This window comes from Lampetra planeri, chromosome 4 (genome assembly GCF_965212315.1).
Source record: "Lampetra planeri chromosome 4, kcLamPlan1.2.h2, whole genome shotgun sequence".
Taxonomy (NCBI): Eukaryota; Metazoa; Chordata; class Hyperoartia; order Petromyzontiformes; family Petromyzontidae; genus Lampetra; species Lampetra planeri.
In genome coordinates, this window is record NC_136110.1 from 11,805,747 (window position 1) to 11,824,753 (window position 19,007).

At 45.6% G+C, this 19,007-nt stretch overlaps 1 protein-coding gene across 1 annotated transcript in view; it reads right to left on the reverse strand.

Moving 5' to 3' along the window:
* LOC144717491 (janus kinase and microtubule-interacting protein 3-like) overlaps positions 1–19,007 on the reverse strand; it is a 231,433-nt gene that overhangs the window by 120,004 nt on the left and 92,422 nt on the right. The window contains exon 5 of the mRNA XM_078592860.1: positions 9,967–10,086. Coding sequence (XP_078448986.1) covers positions 9,967–10,086 — 120 coding nt within the window. The remainder of the gene's footprint in view (positions 1–9,966; positions 10,087–19,007) is intronic.

Below are 19,007 nucleotides of genomic sequence, written 5' to 3' on the forward strand. Positions count from 1 at the left end.
CCATCCTGCATGCGACACACGTGTCCAAGCCATCTCAGGCGCCTATGACTGAGTAGAGTGTACATGTTGGCCAAGTTGAAGACTGAGGTGTTGGGAATGCGAACTTGTCATCTGATACCGAGGATACGCCTGAGACATCGGAGGTGGAATGTGTTTAGTTGATGTTCTTGATGGGCGTATGTTGTCCAGGACTCAGACCCATAGAGGAGGGTGCTAAGGGTTTAATGACACAACATTTATATTTACGCGATCTAACCCAAAAAAACTGTATTATGGATGATTATTTACATTTTGGAGGACATAAGCTTCGAGAATGTTAAATCCCCTTCAAAAGATCATTACCATCAGACACTTCTCATTTCTATTGGCGGTACAGTGTTGAGCCAAGAGTGCAATTTTCCCATTGCTGTTTGAAAGGTCTGACCCCTTCGGAGGATTGCCTACCCATGACCTCCAACCAGATGATGGAACAGTGCTCATGCTTCAAACTGACACGGGAGTTCCTATGAGGAGGGCGACATTACACGAGCACAGGGAGGGCATTTGTCTAATCACGCGTGCGGCCTGTCGCACGGCAGTAAGCTGTACACACACTGGCGATAAAAGTCGCGAACGCTCCGATCGATAGAACAATTCCACACGTCGTACGCGCTTACGGGGGACATTGTAAGTACGTACGTTGAACTTTTTTCACACCGTACGTAGCCAAACGTGCCAATCGGAGGTACGGGGGAAGGACAATAAACTAAACACTCAAAGCCGTTCTAAAGAAATGCGTTTTAAATCTAGATTTAAAAGGGCATAGCTCCAGTGGATTCCTAATATCGGAAGGAAGAGCGTTCCACACGACTGCCAGAAGCGTATCCGAGAGCGCATTGCAGTGACCGTCTTTGTTCGATGGCCAGCCAAAAGCCGCTGCTTCGAGGATGACCGGAGTTCGCGTGATGGTTTATGTTCCTGGGCGCGATCAGCAAGAACTTCCACGGATCTTGACGCTCCGATTTCAACCACAATGTGTGCACGAACAGTCCGTTGAGACAGAAGAGGAGCTCCGGACACTTCATATGGCCCTTTATCGGCCTCTTTCGGGTGCAAGCGAGGTTCGACCCCTCTCGACCCTCTCGACCCTCTCACAACTCGCAACCCCTTCACACGCCGCGCGTTGTTGTAGCCCGTGCTGTTCTCTTCACCGTGGCAATCAACCCTCTCACGAGGCACTCTTCCAACGGGCAGGGCGGAGGGGGGTGATATCATCTTAATGCTCCAGTCCCTCATACACAGCCAGTTATCGGCTCCACGGTTCAAGGATTCAATCAGAGCGTGCGTGGTTCAAAGTGGGGATACGTGGATCGCACGTGACCGAGTCGCATCTCACATCGGTTCAACGTCCTTTCAAAAATGGCCATCTTCCCCCTATTCAAACGAAGGTGTCAGAAGAATTGTGGAGGACGGCGTGGATGTGACGAGACCACGTGCATCAATATACGTCGCTGCCCATCGTCAGCTGCTTCCGTGTTTCTCTCACTTTCATTCGGATGACATACACGTGCGTCACCGGGCCATGCGGGAGGGCGCGTGGCACAGACTGGCGTCAGCTATCAGAGAGTGGGGTCGTGTTGCCACGATTCTCTGCGGGGAGTGCAATGTCTTTAAAAACAGCGGCGCTATGCCTCTTTAAATACAATTAACGCCGAGCAGCTTGCGCGTTCCAAGATTCAGCGGTGTACGGGACACCCACAGCGCAACTTGCAGACGTCTCGGAACGGGAAAGGGTTAACTTTTGTTACCTCGTAATTTTGACAATTGAATAAATCAGCCCATGGGCCATAAAGGCCACGTGACATTTCCCCGATCCTGTTCTATCACCGTGCAGCATCACACTCCTAGAATGTTTCAGTATGAAGACAAATATCCCTCATATAGCCTTCCACAGACTGTTGGGGCAAGGGCTGTTCAGCTAGCACCTATAAAGGCTGGCAAGGTACACAAGGGGGTGGGTGGCCACCACCACGCCTGGCTGCCTTTGTCTGCCTAGTGGCGCACCAGGTCCTGTCCTCATTTGAGGCTTAGCTGACCTAGGGGAGGCCCAGGACTTGTTCAGATAAACGTCACTGGTGTTGACTATGACAGAAAATCGTACTCAGGTTACCGGGTTCGTAGCGCAGCACGCTAACCACTGCGCCACCGCTCCCCCACCATTGTATATACGCTCGCACACGGACAGACCCTGAGGGGCCCTTGGAATACATTTTAAGATTATGTACATTAAAGACAGGCACTTGAAAGTCTGCCTGGGCTCCATGGTGCCCTTAAAGCTTAGCACTGGGCTCTCATTATTTAAGGCTGAGATGACCTGAAGTGCACCCCTTACTGCTGTGCACTGTGGGCAATTAATTGTCAATTATTTTTTTCCCAGGAAACTGAGTGTGAATTTAGGACAATAGTATTGCAGACTGGAAAAGATAATCCTGCACATGAGCACACCTTAAGGCTGCTGGCACGACGCATTAGGGCGGTGGTGTGGGCAGAAACACGCCCGGCCGCCTTTGTCTCCCTTAGTAGTGATGTTTACACTCCACACCAGGTACTCATTTGACGCTGAGTCGAACTATGGGAGGCCCAGGACAGGTTCAGACATTCGTCACTGGTGTGGGCCATGAGCGGGAATCGAACACGGTCAATTGGGGTGGCAACCCAGTGCGATAACAACGACACCACCGCTGCATTCATTTGGCAATAACATGTACCAACGCACAGAAATACAAAGATCCTTTGTGTTAACTATCTAGGCCTTTGCTATTATTGAGCACCTACTAAGGCTGCCATGGCAAATGAGGAGCGGAGTGGGGTGTCAGCACCACGCACGATGAGCTGCCTTTGTCTCCCCGGTGCTGCTGTTGATGACATCCTCAGGCTGAGTCTGCTGCTACTTTTATTTTTCCAGGTAACACCCGCAAATGAAAGCTCGACGAAGAGGCTTATCACGTGGACATTTATAGCAGCCAAATACTGTACTCTAAACGCGTGTTGATTCTAAATATGGATGGAAAAGCTGGAGGACGCGCAGACATATCCATGCGAACACGAGGAGTGGAGACACCGCAAACTTCTAATGTACAGGCCTCAGGGTTGGGATCGAACCCACGACCTCCTGTGTACCAGGCGAGGTAGTTAAAATCTCCCATGCAGGTGCCAAATAACAACATGTTTCTTGTATTGTGTAAGGGGTGTGTACCTACACTTTACCCTAGCACACGCACACAGATGGGCTGCAGATTGACTAACCATGGTGTACCACACACACCGCTGGGTGGAGAGAGGCAGGGGGAGTTTAAGAAACTTGCTCCCATTGTTTCGACAGCTGCCATCAGAGTTTCAGGTCCAGTGTACAAGGACTGCATTAACTACGGAAACTAAGACGCGCAAGAAATATCGTGCTCAGGGTGTAATTAAGTTGAAATTGATTTGCGCAATTTTTACGTTTATATATTTCACTCATTGCTGGTTATGTGACCCTTTCAATAAATCGGTTTCTTAAAACAATAACTAAAAGACAAAGATTCCCCCGTATAACCTTAACAGACTGTTTGGGGCAGGCGCTGTTCGTGATCACCTATGAAGAACGGCACAGGTGAGTGGACAGCACCACGCCCGGCCGCCTTTGTCTCCCTAGCGGCGACATTTACACATCGCACCTGATACTCATTTGAGGCTGAGTCGACGTAGGGGAGGCCCGTGACCAGTTAAGATAATCGTCACTGATGTTGGCCGTGAGCGGGAATTGAACTCGAGTTGCCGGGTTCGTAGCGCAGCACGCTAACCACTACCACCACCGCTCCTTAGAACAAGTGCACGCGCACACATGCACTTGCACACACACGCGCTTCCACAGACATGCTTGCACACACACCGACTTGCACACACAAAGATAAAGATCCCCCGTATAGCCTTGACAGACTGTAGGGGCAAGTGCTGTTAGCGAGGGTTCATAGTGCAGCACGCTAACCACTACACTACCGCTCCCCATTGCACACACACACACGCGTTTACCCACACACGCGCGCTTACACAGACGCTTGTACACACACACACGTGCGCGCGTGCTCTGTGGTTTACATCAACGAGCGCGGCAGTGTTCTCGTATCAGTATGCAAACGCCGTCATTGTCATCGATTGAACATTAAGTCTCATACATCCTATCGCAGGAGGAGACATCGCAGTGTGATTTGTAGCGTCTCGCGCTCATTTCCTGCGGAATTCAATGTCACCAGGGCATTATTAGCTTTGCGGGCGGCAGTCCTAGCCAGTGCACGCGTTCCATGATTGCAATCAGCATTGCAGTATTATAGACATTCACAGGATACGGCCAGCGTACATATTCTACAGCTACGAAGCAAGCATTTCTGAATGTATTACTTGTCTAAACATGCTTTAAGCTGAACCAGCACAGTAAATCTCATCGTCCACCCTAAATAGCCGAGTCACCCCATGTCTGAGTAGACCGTTGCTCACCTCCATTGGAGGGCCAACATCAGTCTGGCGAATTCCACATTCCTATGGTAGGGCCAGTATACCTTTACAGCAACCATTGTTGACTTCTTAGAAAGTTATACCGTATTTCCCAGTAAACGGGAAATGTTGGCCCAAATTGTACACGTTTACTGGGTTACTAACCATAAAAAAAAATTACGGTCTGAGTTGAATCCCATTCTAAGGTGCCACCCAGCCACACAAATCAGCAGAGTAAAACTCACGACCATGCTAAAGTTATCTCAGCTCAGAGGGCCACACAGAGGAGACCGAAAAATGCAACACAAACCGCAAATCGGTATTTGAACTTCCAGCCTGATGATTGTAAGTCAAAGAATCCACCACGGTGCCACTCAGCCAGCCATACGTAGTGTTCTAAATAATGGTTCATTTGTTTAAAAAATAAAATCTGTATGTTTATTCAGGAAAAAAAAGATTCAATCTCAAGACCTGTTCAGGAAGGTTCTAATGAACGGATTTCATTTATTTTAAAGTCTAGAAACTTGGGTGGCAAAAAGGCACACAAATTAGTAGTTTATTCCTAAAAACTCTACAATATAAAGTCAAAAATAAACGGCTGCACTGCCTCCTCGAGACACCTCGTTCCCCACAGCTGAGCTGTGTCAATGATGCTCCATCTTTGTGCGATGCATCAACTCCTCCTTCAGTGCACTAAAGTGGAGGAATGCTCCACCAAACCTAATCTTACGTCATCATTGAGCAGTACATGAGTTGTTAATGTAATGGCCTATCACCATCATCATCACAATTGTCACCCTCTTCGATTGCCACTGGTGAGTGAAGGCCTCTTCATGCCAGCACCATCCCTCACGGTCCTGCAATTGCATAATACATCTCACTCCTGCACATGTCATCATCACGTTGTCCATCTCCTAGGATGATGACCTCCCTTGCGTTTGGAGTCGGTGATCCTTCGGCATCTTATGAATGGTTATTACTGGTAGGAACCACCTGGTTCCACCAGCCCACAGGGGATTGTGTCCGTCCGTCCGTCGTGAATCCAAAAATGGGAGGGGTGGGGCTGGGTGGAGAGGGGAGGATGGGGAGGGGCTGGGTGGGGAGGGTGGGGCTGGTTGGGGAGGGGAGGGTGGGGAGGGGCTGGGTGGGGACGGGAGGGTGGAGCTGGGTGGGGAGGGTGGGGAGGGTGGGGCTGGGTGGGGAGGGGTTGGTCACCCCGTAGTGCCCTTATAAAACTCAACGTTTAACCTACACACGCCGGCTTGTGCCCGCCCTCACAGTCGGCCATATTTGCGGAATACACCACGCCGCCGTTGACCCTGGCCATTGACCGAGCAGCCCAACGTTCCTACCAGCTCCCTCCGCAGGAATGTGTTGAGTAGGGTTCCTGTGAGTTTGCTCGTGACGTATAAGACCTTGGCGATTGCCAGCACATGTACTGATCTCATGGCTCCACATCCATGGTGGTTGTCCTCTTTGCCATGTTCTCTCCTGTAGTTCAACCCTTCTGGCAATATGTCTTGCCCAAGCCCACTTACTTTAATGGCCAATACAATGTTCATGACTTATGTTTGTTTCCTGTTTGTTGATTGGGTCGTTGAGCCAGGCTGGGTCGAGATTTGGCAAGGACATGGCCCCACGTTTCACCCAGGCAACCGGAGACCACAGACTATTGATATGTCTTGACTTGGCACTTTAACAACAAACAAACTGCATATATTTAAACACACACTTAAAAAAAAGTCTAACAGATATATAATTAAGAATGAGGATTGAAATAACGTTATTGGAAACGTTAAATTGTATCCATAATTATGATACTCTCTGGGACACTATTCCAATATCGAACCATGTGTTCCTCTTTCTCTCCTAAGCCGGCATCTATCCATGCTTCTTTGCACCCTTTGCTGCTTTTGTTCTATTTTTCTTTGTCTGTTTCCGTGTTCATGATGTAGACGCCACAGAGGGTAAAGTTCGTAATTTCCTCTCAGACACATGACTATGTTGCTTTTCATTATCAAAGGCAGTTTTTCAAAAGCCCCCATCGTACATTATTCCCTAATTACAGAAGTCCATTGGTTCATCACGGGCGATAACCCGATATAAATTGATACATTATTATAGTACATAATATGTTCTAGAAAATGAAACATTTAGAGGCAGGCATATCTTGAATAAACATGTTTCTCTAGGCGGCAAAGAGTGTCTATAATAATGTAATCATATTTTCCTCGAAAAATGAAGATGTCTATACCAGCATTTAATTAGATCAGGAATTCAGTGTAAATGTTCTTGGGCGCGGGCAGTATGAGATTGTTTTATCCAGGTGGGATTTTATCGCAAATCAATGGCACGCATCAGTATTCTGAGCTGTACGTTTGGAGATACAATGTCCCTCATTATCGCACAACACATCTGGGAAAACGAGTGCAAACATGGATATTAAGTGATGGCAATTTCAATCGACAGATATTAAAATAATAGCGACCAGACCGAAGCCAAGTTTTGTGCTGTCACTTGTTGTGGGCGATTCATTGGCTATTTTTCATTCAATATATCGGTGCATCACATTGACTCTAGTCCGTGAATTGTATCCAAAGTAACGCTAATGTCAAAGAGTAAATTGGGTTTCCATTAAAACGTTCATTACAACTGTTGTGCATGGTTAGTCAATTTAACACGTAGGCTTTCGCGGCCAATAGTGTTCATAATAATGTTTTGTGTTAAATCGCGCAAATATGTGTCATTAACCCTCCACCACCCGACACAGCCAGTTAGTAAGATTGTCACGTGAACAAAACGTACCAATTAGTGACTACTTCAGCACAAGGATGCGATGGAGAGTAAACCCACAACATTTACAATTTGAGTACAACGTTTCGCTGGTGATTACAAACAGGTTCATCAGGCGATTTGCTAGAATTCTGGTTGGAATCACCAGCGAAACGTCGTACTCAAATTGTAAATGTTGTGGGTTTACTCTCCATCACGCCCATGTGCTACAGTAGTAGTGAATTGGCACATTTTTTTCACGTGACAAACCTCACCAATTGGCTGTGTCAGGCGGTGATGGGTTAACGACACATTCATATTTACACAATCTAACCCAAAATCCTTCATCATGAATGTTATGCATGGGTTTTTGTGACATGGCACACATTTTAATTCTTAATTTTCTCAATCCCAAATTCACTGAAATTGCCACGATTTCTTGCGACAGCTAATGTTGTTTTTGCTTTCTAAGGTCCTAATTTAATTCAGCGAGCAGCGATTCACGAATCACAAACAATAACCGCTGCTCCCTGATTGAGCTGATTTATTAATTGTTTCAGCCATCAAGTCAGTCTCCTACAGGAAATGTCACCAGGGCTCAAGGACATCAGCCAAACTGAATACATCTAATCCGAAATCATTAGTGAAAGCTCTGCCTGCCGAGGGGATGCATCGTCAGATCATGCCACGGAATAAAAAAATAAATTAAAATATATTGACTTGGCGATTAGTGACAGCCAATCAGGAGAGCCCGGTGTAATCCCATCTAACCCTGCTTCATTTGCAGCGGTGCTAATTTACGGACCGCGTCTTCACGAAAGTCATATTCATCTCCCGATGTGCAATGCAGAGCAAGTCAATGTATTTACGCGTGAAGATGTGATACCTTGAACCCAATTTTCACGAGCTTTACGATATAAAAAAAAGTTGAACAGACTCCCGATTGAGATGACAAAGCATCAAGCGTCAACGTAGATAACTGTTAACATGTTTACGTTTAAGACATTGTCTATAATTAACTTTTTTTTTGTTTAAGCATGTATAATTTATGATATGTAAGCACTTTGCTGCCGCTGTTGTCTTGCAGGGCTGAAGTCGCGCTTGGAAAAGGGCTGTGTAGCTAAAAGGGCTTATCCAGGGAAATAGACTTCTGATTCTGAATGCAAACGACCTCGTTAATGTATCCCCTTGCATTTCGAGCCTCTCACCACCGCTCTGCATTGCTCAGAGCTGACAAGTGACAACAAAGCGTATTCTTCCCAAAAAATGCTAAACTATTCTGCAAAAAAAATGTTGAACAGTGAACGCTAACACTCAATTAGGGTGGAAATAGTACATATGCATTAGGATTTACATAGCGTCGACATACAACTACATCTCAAAACCAGGCGAACTGTCTAAACATTAAAATATACAATCATGATCAGCCCACCTAATGTTTTTTTAAGCTTAGGTACAGCTCAGGTACAGCTCAGTACATCAACAGTCTCCCAAGTCGTAAGTTGAAACCGTGAGCTCAAATTTATTTGAGATATACGTTACGAATCCCTCTAAGGTCAGTCAAATGAGCACCTGCCATAGAAATATGGAATTTCCACCATTGTCTCACAACTCCCAACACAGATGTATATATGTTGAACTTCTTTTGCACCATAGACAACCACGTGAATCGGAGGTGCGTAGGAAAAACAATAAAAACAGAGATGACAATCACCAAACAGCACGTGACAGAGCATCGTGAGACCGACGATTTAAATGGCCGCTTCCTTCACAGTCACGTGCAGCCAATGACGTAAGGGAACGTCATCACATGGGTTTCAATAATTACCAACGCAGCAGCACTGTGTCATCGATCATCAGCAAGGCTCAATTTCTCACACGGTATGTAACGTTGATATAGGCTCGCTTGGTGCAGGGGATCATCGGCGTAAGGCACTACCACGAGAGTAGGCGTGCCTGTCAATAATAACAACCCGATCTCTGGTCGTGTGGATCTCTTTCCGGGCCCTCCGGGTTTGTCCCCTCCACATTTAGAATCAACGCGCTTTTTAGAGTATTTGGCTGCTATACATTTCCACGCGATAAGCCACTTCGTCGAGCGAACGTGTGTGGCCAGGTCGCTTCTAAAAAAATTACCTATATAGGTCAGTGGGCCTTACCTGGTAAAATAAAATTGATATTCGTAGTTATATTATTATACCCGATATTACTATGATATAGATGTTACGTCAACGTTTCATGCATTTAGGGGCCGTCCATAAATGACGTCACGCGATTTTGGACGATTTTTGACCCCCCCCCCCTCGTCACACGGCGTCACCAAAAGTCAGACCCCCCCCCCTCAAATATGACGTCACAAAGCTCTGCCCCCCCCCCCCAAAATAAAACGTGCTTCAAATCGCTTTAAACTATTGTCATTGTAGTGAGTATTTAATGTGGCGCTGCACTCTGATGTTGTAGGAGAGATTTATTAAAAAGTGTATTTAATTAAGTAGAACGTGTTGTCTATATTTATTTAAAGTTGCGCATTTTGATGTGACGTCACATTTCTCAACCCCCCCCCACCCTCCTCGTCACACTTCGTCACAAATGTCTGACCCCCCCCCCCACCCAGGTGTGTGACGTCATTTATGGACGGCCCCCCTTTGTGAGTGCGGTGCCGCGTGCGTGGAAGCGCCTCCTCACCAATTCGTTGCGTTCGTCCGAGAGCAGCGTGTTCCGATCCTCCAGCTTGCGCACGACGGAGCCCAGCTCGGCGATTTTCATCCGAAACCTCCGGGCGTCCCTCTCGTCCAACTGATGCTCCTGGAACAAAACCCAACTGCCGATATCCGTCTCGCAGAAGCAGGGAATTTGTGGGGAGGTGGTGGGGCGGGTGGGGGGGCGGGTGGGTGGGGGGGGGATTTGACGGGGGGCCGCGTGACCAGAGAGGCTCAAACGAGAAACTCGACTGGGCGCGAACTTTGCGAGCAGCGCCGATTTCAGAAGACCCATTGAACGCCGTCGGGGGAAAGTTAGAATCTTTAGACCGCAGGATGAGGAATCCGATGAGCTATGAAGCTCGTTTTTGTTACCCACAGATGTCCAACGAGTTACAACAAGCAAACAATACCAAAAGAAACGATAGGAGTGCAAAAATATCGAAAATGGCAATCAAGTAATTAAATATGAATAAATGATAAATGCCAACATTTTTAAATAAGTCCGATTATACCAAGATTGGGCAAGGCAACACAAACAACAAACAACACAGCCCAGACCTCGCCAGGATAACACCACACAGAAGCAGAAATCCCTCAATACAATGGCACGTCAACTTTGAACAATCGGCACACAAGTAATGTTTTCAATCACAATTTCAAATGTGACTGTATCCAGCACACATTTGTATATGGATGCCAAATACCTTGAAATGAACGAAACGGCCATTAAAAAAATGTGTTAGTCATTTGAAACGTAACAAGTAAACCCGTAAAAACAAAGTTTTTCACTATAAATCCTTTATATGCGTGGCGGCTAGAGTCTTCTCGTCCTCTGGCTTGAGATGGCTGCCACCTATGGGTCAGATGATTGTCTGCCAGTATTAAACAATTGGTAATTAAATATTGAATTTGTTTTCCCTAAACAGTGTAACGTTTTGGAAAAAAATTTTCACGAAAATTTATTGTGACACACAACGAGTCTGTGTGGAAAATGTCAGCTCGATTGGATCACGGGAAGTGGGTTAAAAAACGACCGAAAGATTTGCACGGTCGTAAGCAAGCAAGCACGCAAGCAAGCAAGCGAACTTAATATAAAGGATTTAAAAAGAAACAAAAATATTCATAAAAATGCAATGTAACTCATACTGTGAAACCAATTAAGTGCACAGTACGCTTAGGTATACATTTATAAGTGCAGTCGTATTGAGTGGTGGATAAAATGTTGCGAGCGTGAGGCCTGAAATGAACACCAACCTAACAACGGCAACTTCCCACGCCCATACGTAGGGGATGGGGGTCGCTATTGAAAGACAAAGCTGAATCCCAGGTTCCTGAGAGTGCGTGCATAAGTATACAACTTATATATCCCATTCCCCAAAAAAATGTAAACCACCCATTGAACACAGACACACGCGGTGCGCCATGGCCTCGTGGTAGCGCATTCGCCGCTCGGTGCACAGGTTCACGGTTCGAATCCGGTGGCTGCCCTGATTAATACTGCTTGTTTAATAACCACACTAATAAATCTTGCTATGCGTCGTCTGCTTCGCAATGGACATACAAAAAAATCACCGGACAGTAGGCCACATTGTGCCGGCATCAGGGTTCAAATTTAACTACAAATTTCTCAATAGCAACATTGCCCTGCTATTTGCAGGTTATAATTAGTATATATTTGGCATTCCCATCCACTGTGTTTTCACATATTATTATTGTAATATTATGTCCACCTGTATGCATACCTTATTGTTAAATATACGTTTAGTATACAGAGACGATGACATATATACACACACACACATGATACATAGGTACTTCTACAATGCACATGTACAAATGGGGTGGAAGAAGTGAATTGGTGAATTAAACAGGAGTCATTGCTGTGCCGGAGGGCAGGGTCTGCGTCGAGATCATCGCAAGGTCCTACGGATCCCTCCATTACATCTGGAATGTTCACCACTGGCTCAGGACAGCATCGGTGAACTTTGTCCACTTCCCACGAGTGTGGGAGTGAAAGCGTGACGTGGATATTCACCCTCAGGGGGCTTCTCCAACAGTGAGAGTCACCTTTGTAATTTGTGTAATTTCCATGACCCCCTTTTTGGAGTCCTAAACAAATACGATTTCTAATGAACCCTCTGACTCTCTCCTCACCAGGTGCTTGAACGTTTGAGAACGCGGTGCTTCCATATCTGAGGAGACTGTTGTAAGATTTAACAATTGGCCTGGGACGAGTGGGAGACACAAAGAGGGCTCACAAATAAATGTTTTTTTTCTCTGTCACTTCTCCAGATTATTTTGGTGGCCGATTAATATAATTGGATCGCCCTGTGTATGGCTTTACACCACGACTTGTGATAGAAATTCCCCCCCAAAAATATATATATTTTATTATATAACCTCGAGCTCAAACCTCAAGCCCACAGTCAAGAACTTCACCTCCTGAGTATACAGGAAACCAAGTTCAAACAATTCACGTGAATTATAAAAAGGGGCCTCTGCTTTACTACCTCCTATTTAATGCACTCAACTGACAAGCCCAACTACACACAGGAACATAACGACAATTCGCATTATTTCATTTGTTTGTACAAAAAAACTAATTAAAATCAAAGTGAAACAAAGCACAAAAAAATAACACATTAGCACGGTTGTTCAAAGGACGCTGAAGCGCACCGAGTTGTATAAAAAAACGATTTACCTATGAAGGTAAACGTAACGGAGACGTTTTAAAATAATTTTGACTAGCAGGTCGAAGTATTTACGAGCTTGCAACGGCTTTGAGTTCAAATTGTATCCCTCCGAGTGACGGCGCGAGGTGCAGGGGAGGCTCCCAGGCTCGATCCGCTTGCAAATTAATAGTCACGAGTGGTGTTCCATGCAGACGTCCGAACAGCAGAACGTAATCGTAACAAGGATAACAACAATTATAATTTATACTACGGCAGCAGTGAATCCTTGCCGCGAGTGAAGAGGCATGCACGGGTTGCAGGATGGTGAAGCCAGACGCAAGAGAAGCTCATTGTGCCGTGTCCACAAACGGGATGTTTAGAATGTTCATCGGCAGTGGCGGCCGGTGGGTGAATGTATAAACACCGTGCTGACGGGGGGGCACAGAAGTGTGCGGTGGGGGAGAGGGGAGCGGGGGAAGGAGGATGGAAGGAGGGGGGTAAATCAACAAGGTGGTCCAGATGTCTTGTGATCCACATTTAATAATCTAAAACGTAATATTTTTTAAAGTAAGGTTTATTTAAAGCGGAAATGAATATGCGAAGGAAAACACAATTGGGAGTCACAAGACACCTGGAACACCCTCTAGTTCATCATGGTTATCTTCTTCTGAAGAAGTACCTCTAGCAGAGCCATCCCAGGGTACGGCGAATCTGGACGACTGCCCCGGACCCCGCACGTTGGGGGGGGGGGCTGCACTTTGGTGCCAGATGCAATACTTCCGGTTTAGTGTAAAGGCGTTCTGGGGGGGATTTGTCCCTGGTCCTGCACCCCCCCCCCCCCCCCCCCCCCGATGACCGATGGACGGCCCTTTCGGCAAGATTGCGCGTGACAGGCTAAACTTGAATATCGCGGTGTCGTGAGCCACGCGACAGCTCCGGTGGTGGTGGCCGAGTTGCTACTCTCGAGGTTTCTCCCTGTGATGCGTTGCGTCGGGGCGAGAGCTACTTGGCGATGCGTTCCACCGTTTGGTCACCGTCTCCACGCTCACCATCGTTTCGAGGGTTCGTTTTCCTCTTTTTTTCGTGTCTCACGGCTGTGGCATGGCCCTATCATCATCACGATCCATGGACAAACAGTCCCGTCGGTGTCCACTGCACATTTCGTAATTTGTTTCTAGTTTCCTCTGTCTCGTGCCAATATGCTCAAGTCGTGGCCACATCTTTCTGGCACAAATCTCTTTTTGCCGCCGTCAAGCCATTTCTCTGCGAGGTCTTCCTCTCCCTCCTGGCCCCACCGGCCCATAATAACGAGCGGCCGCTGTTCATGAGCGTATTTCGAGTTTCAGCTAAAAGCCCCCATGAAATGTTGGATGTTGTTGTTGTTGCTGTCAATTGCCTTAGGATCGTCGAAGCGGAGAACCGCTGTCATCCGTTGTGAAACCCACCGTTGCTGGCAGCAGAGTATTGTGTCACTTTAAATCACAACACGAGAAGGAAAACCACAAAGTACTTCCAAAGGTGCCTCATCGATCACATCAATAACACAGCACTCCTTTGTACGATGCATGAGAGTGGGTCGATTCTTCACCGTACGACCTGGGGTAAATCGAATTATAATTCAGCAAAACAGTAATCTGCACAGTGGATATTGGTGAAAAGTGCAGGACTTAGAAATACTGTACACGTGAGGACTCCAACTGCTTCACGTGGCCACCTGGCACTCAACAATCTTTGATGCTGATCAATGAGCCACCTAAATATTACTCTCATACATTTTGTTCGAAGCACGTGACATTACTACTTTTGTGAATTGGCAGCAGTTCGGTTAAGTTCAATAACGAAAAAGATGCCAGTTTACTCGCTCTTGTATTTCTCCACAATAAACTACAAGGCAAGTGGAGACACTAAACTAAACAATGTATTTTCTTTTACCAGGTAAGGCTCACGAAGTTAGGTAGCTCATTTTCAAAAGCGACCTGGCCACAAATGACAGGTCAACGAAGTGGCTTATCGCGTGGAAACTTTTAGCAGCCAAATACTCTAAAGGCATGTTTCTAAATGTGGAGGGGAAAACTGGAAGACTCCGGAGAAAAATCAACGGGGAGAACGTGCAAACTCATAAATAATCAGGGATAAATAATGATGTAAGTCTGCGTGGCATACTTTGTTTACCACTTATGGCTCGAGCCCAGGGGCCGCCCTGGTTATTATCTTATTTAAAAAATTGTATAGCGTGCCTTAGCGCAAGACGCTCTAACTAGTCTAAAAAGCGTTAACAAAAGTCGAGTGATTTCGAGGGCATGGGCCAAGGAACGAGTGACCGTAGCAAAGGGCACGTGGGGGTCACGAAAGGGCTAAAGGGGAGGGACGGGATGGAGTGGAGGGGCGAGGGGAGGGAAGCCGAAGGGAATGGGCAATGGAGAAGAGGTGAGCTTACTGTCGGTGTATTCACCCTGCTTCACAGTGGACAGTAAAGATCATGTGACATTATTGTGAAGAGAGAGAATAGGCTAAGTGCGCAGGCCCAATTTTGACATTTAAAAAAATATTCGCAAACTACTTAATGGGGTAAAAATGGAAGCTGTATTTGTCTGTGAAACATAGTAGCTTTATGACAGCCTTGAACTATGAAATAGCGTTAATGCGAAATTTACCAAATTTCTGGAATTCAAGTGGTCTGATGTGGCTGCAGTTTTGTACGAGACTCATGTATTTCTAGAAAATACAACAAGACACTTATCATCATGAATAAACATCGTCGTCCAGCATAGACACGGCACAAACATCGCGTTCACGGCACGTGGAAACAATACAGAGCAGGGAAGCATGGCACCATGGGAAACCAGGCATGCATGGAAATTGAATCGAGGATGAAACAAAGTGCAATATGTGAAACACAACAATTAATCGAGTGTGAGAAAGAGTCGTGGGAAAAAAATATCTGCTGGTCATAGCCAAAAAGCCACGAGTAATTGTCTTCCAATTATTTGTGAGCTCTAGTTTTTGTTTCATGTTCGTGTCATTGTATAACGTGACAACTTATGCAGCATCAATACTGGAATCCACTGTAAGAGTCAAGTCAAATTGTCCACCCATGTTAAAATGAACACGGGGCACTACTCAGCTCTGTTGGCGACCCAAAACATATTGCTGAAAATTCCACATTCATATGGCAGGGATCAATTTAATCACATGACAACCAGTGTTGACTTTGCACAAACAGGTACTCGTTTCATTGACCATTGAGCGATGGGCTGAGTTAGACCCTGACTAGGATTTTAACTGGTAACCATTTGATTGTAGAGTATTGTAAATCCAATGCGTATCTGTGGCCAGTACTTACTTTTACGTAACACGTAAAGATAACAAAGCCAAAGATTCCCCCATATTGTTGGGGCAAGTGCCATTCACGAGCACCTATGAAGGCGGACACGGTACACAAGGGGGTGGCCAACACCATGCCCGGCCGCCTTTGTATTCCCAGTGATGACGTTTACACACCGCACCTAGGGGAGGCCCTGGACCGATTCAAACATTTGCCACTGTTATTGGTCATGAGCGGGAATTGAACTTGGGTCGACGGGTTCTTATTTAAATACAGGCCAGGTTCAGACACCATTGTCCAATTGTGCACATGCTGCGGAATTGCAAATGGGTTACTGGGATTTGTAACGTGCGTGGTGTGTTATAATCTCCATACAAACACATACCGTGACACACACACATACGCAAATACACACAAACGCCCACTCGTTCACACTCAGAGATGCAGGCCACACACAGCCTCACACTAACTCGACAACAACCGCCATTGGCCACTAAGTGGCAGTGACGTCCCCACGGCGCTTGTGCCAGGCTTGGTGCACTTTAAGGCCACGTGAAATGCCGAAGGGCCAGGTGTCATGGGTTGACTGACTGAAATGACTGGCCGATGTACCACCTGATCCCCCTACTATGCCAATTTGCTGTGTTTTAGCCACGTGGCGCTCCGCTCGTTGTTGTGAGCTAACACACACACACACACGCTTTTACAGGACATGTTTGGTTGTAAAAAAAACATTGCCAGGATATGTATCGTGTATCATCTTGTAATATTAATCGGTGGCATTCCATGCCTAGGCCAAACTATGCCAAATGCACACAACGCTGCTAGTACAATGGAAATTCCATTTAGGAAAACTATTTGTGTTGGAAAATCCAACGAGGTTTTCCCTGCCGAGGATGATATGCTATTTCCTTGCAATAGGCACTGCATTTCCGAATTGTGATGCTCGATTGTCTCATGCTCACGTTGTAATACCGAGTGCTTAATGTGAATACTGCGTAGAAATACGCTAGCTGTGGTGCTGCACCCGTTACTTTTATCCACTACCAGCCGGATTGGCATTGCACTGAATGCATCTTAATCAAGTGCAGCGACACCCTTGCGTCTTTCTGTACGCAATATGCCCGATGGTCGGTCCCAATTTGGACTCTCCTGAAAAGATCATGTGTTGCTAAGTGAAGCTTTAACTTGCGACGGATCCTCACCCCATCTGACAACAACTGTGAATAACAAACACAGCATTGATATCGGTGTCCTATTTTCACGCTGTAAAATGTTACGACGTATTTTATGTCGACTATTAATAGATATATCTATCTGTAATATGTTAAAATGAAGGCCAAGTAGGGTGGGATGGTCGTCGTGAATGAATGCCAAATGTTGCCGCTTTTATTTAAGCTTCAGTGCAGAGAACTGTGGGAAGCCAACAGTGGGCGAACTTGTCGAGATAAATAGACTGGCACCACCAGAGGAATGTGGAAGTTTTCACCGCTGGCTCAGGGCTGCCAACAGAGATGACCACCAAAGACAAATACCCCCCCCCGTATAGCCTGAACAGACTGTTGGGGCAAGTGCTGTGAGCGAACACCTATGAAATCGGCACGGCACACGTGGGAGGGCCAACACTACGCCCGGCCGCCTTTGTCTCCCCAGTGGTGATGTTTACACACCGCACCAGGTACGCATTTGAGGCTGAGTCGACCTTGTAATTGCTCAGCTCGCTAACCGCTACACTACCGCTCCCCACCACCACACACTCATTTAAGTGCTATACATTATTAATTGAAGGCTTAGTAATCCGATCAAGTATCACGATAAAGACGGTCGCTATATCGAGCGCTTTCAGATGCGCTTCTGCGGCCGTCTGGAATGCTGTTGCTTCCGATATTAGGAAGCCCTTGGAGCTATGGAATTTTAAATCGTCTGGATTGAAAACTCGTTTCTTTAGAGCTGATTTTTGTGTTTAGTTTGTTGTCCTTTCCCTGCGATAAGCATGGTTGGCTACGTACGGTGTGAAATAACTTTACCATATATGCACACATACTATGAAACTCATTAATTGGCGCAATGTTTCATTGCACTCTGTCTACTGCAGCACAAAATAAATGTGCATATGAACAGTTCTGAATGAATGAAAATAAATTGCCAATTATTACGAAATTTGAATCTAACCAAATTCTCACGAGTTAATGCTGACAAAGCACACATTTTAATCGATATCTATAGTTTATGCAAAGTCTTAAGCAGCCATTGTTAATTTTTTTTCACAATCAATTCCTCCAAATGTGCCAATATTGCATGAAAATGTTTAACATAATTGTACCATCATTAGTAGCCTCATGTTATCACAGATCTTCCAGAGCTGGGTGAACATTTGTGCAGTAATTCGGTAAAGGTGACAATGCTCGGTTTTTTCGATAAAGTCACGTAGGTAAAAAAAAATAATAATACAATAATAGAAAAAAATATATATTTAGAATTATATTTATAATTTTATTACTGTTATTATTTCTATTTTTTTTCTATAATTTAAATATATTCATTTTATTATTTATTTTTAACCTACGTGACTTTACCGACAAAACCTAAGAGTATGAATCCTTGCAGTCACGAAAGCTTCAAATCTAGAATTTGTGCTGTCCGCCTTTGGGCGTTCTCTGGTCTAACACTGGTGGTGAGACAAGACCATGAAGAAGGATGTCTCTGGTGTAGGCCAATCAGCTTCAAACACAATGCACACATTATCAGAGCATGTTTGTCTGCATGTTTTGCCACAATTATGCGTGGTTAATGCAGACTTGATGCCTTGTGTCAGGTATTTATTTGGTGTTTGAACATCTTAACACCTGTTTTATTTCCAGAAAGGGTAAAAACCTATTCTTATTTTTCATCCTTTACATTTGACCACACGATGGCTACACTTGCATTTGGAAGCGTTTCGTTAGAAAACAGCGAAGCGCAAGTGCGTGCATGCTTCATTTGTTGAAAGCGAAATTATGGCCAACTCCTAAAATAATCATTAATTCA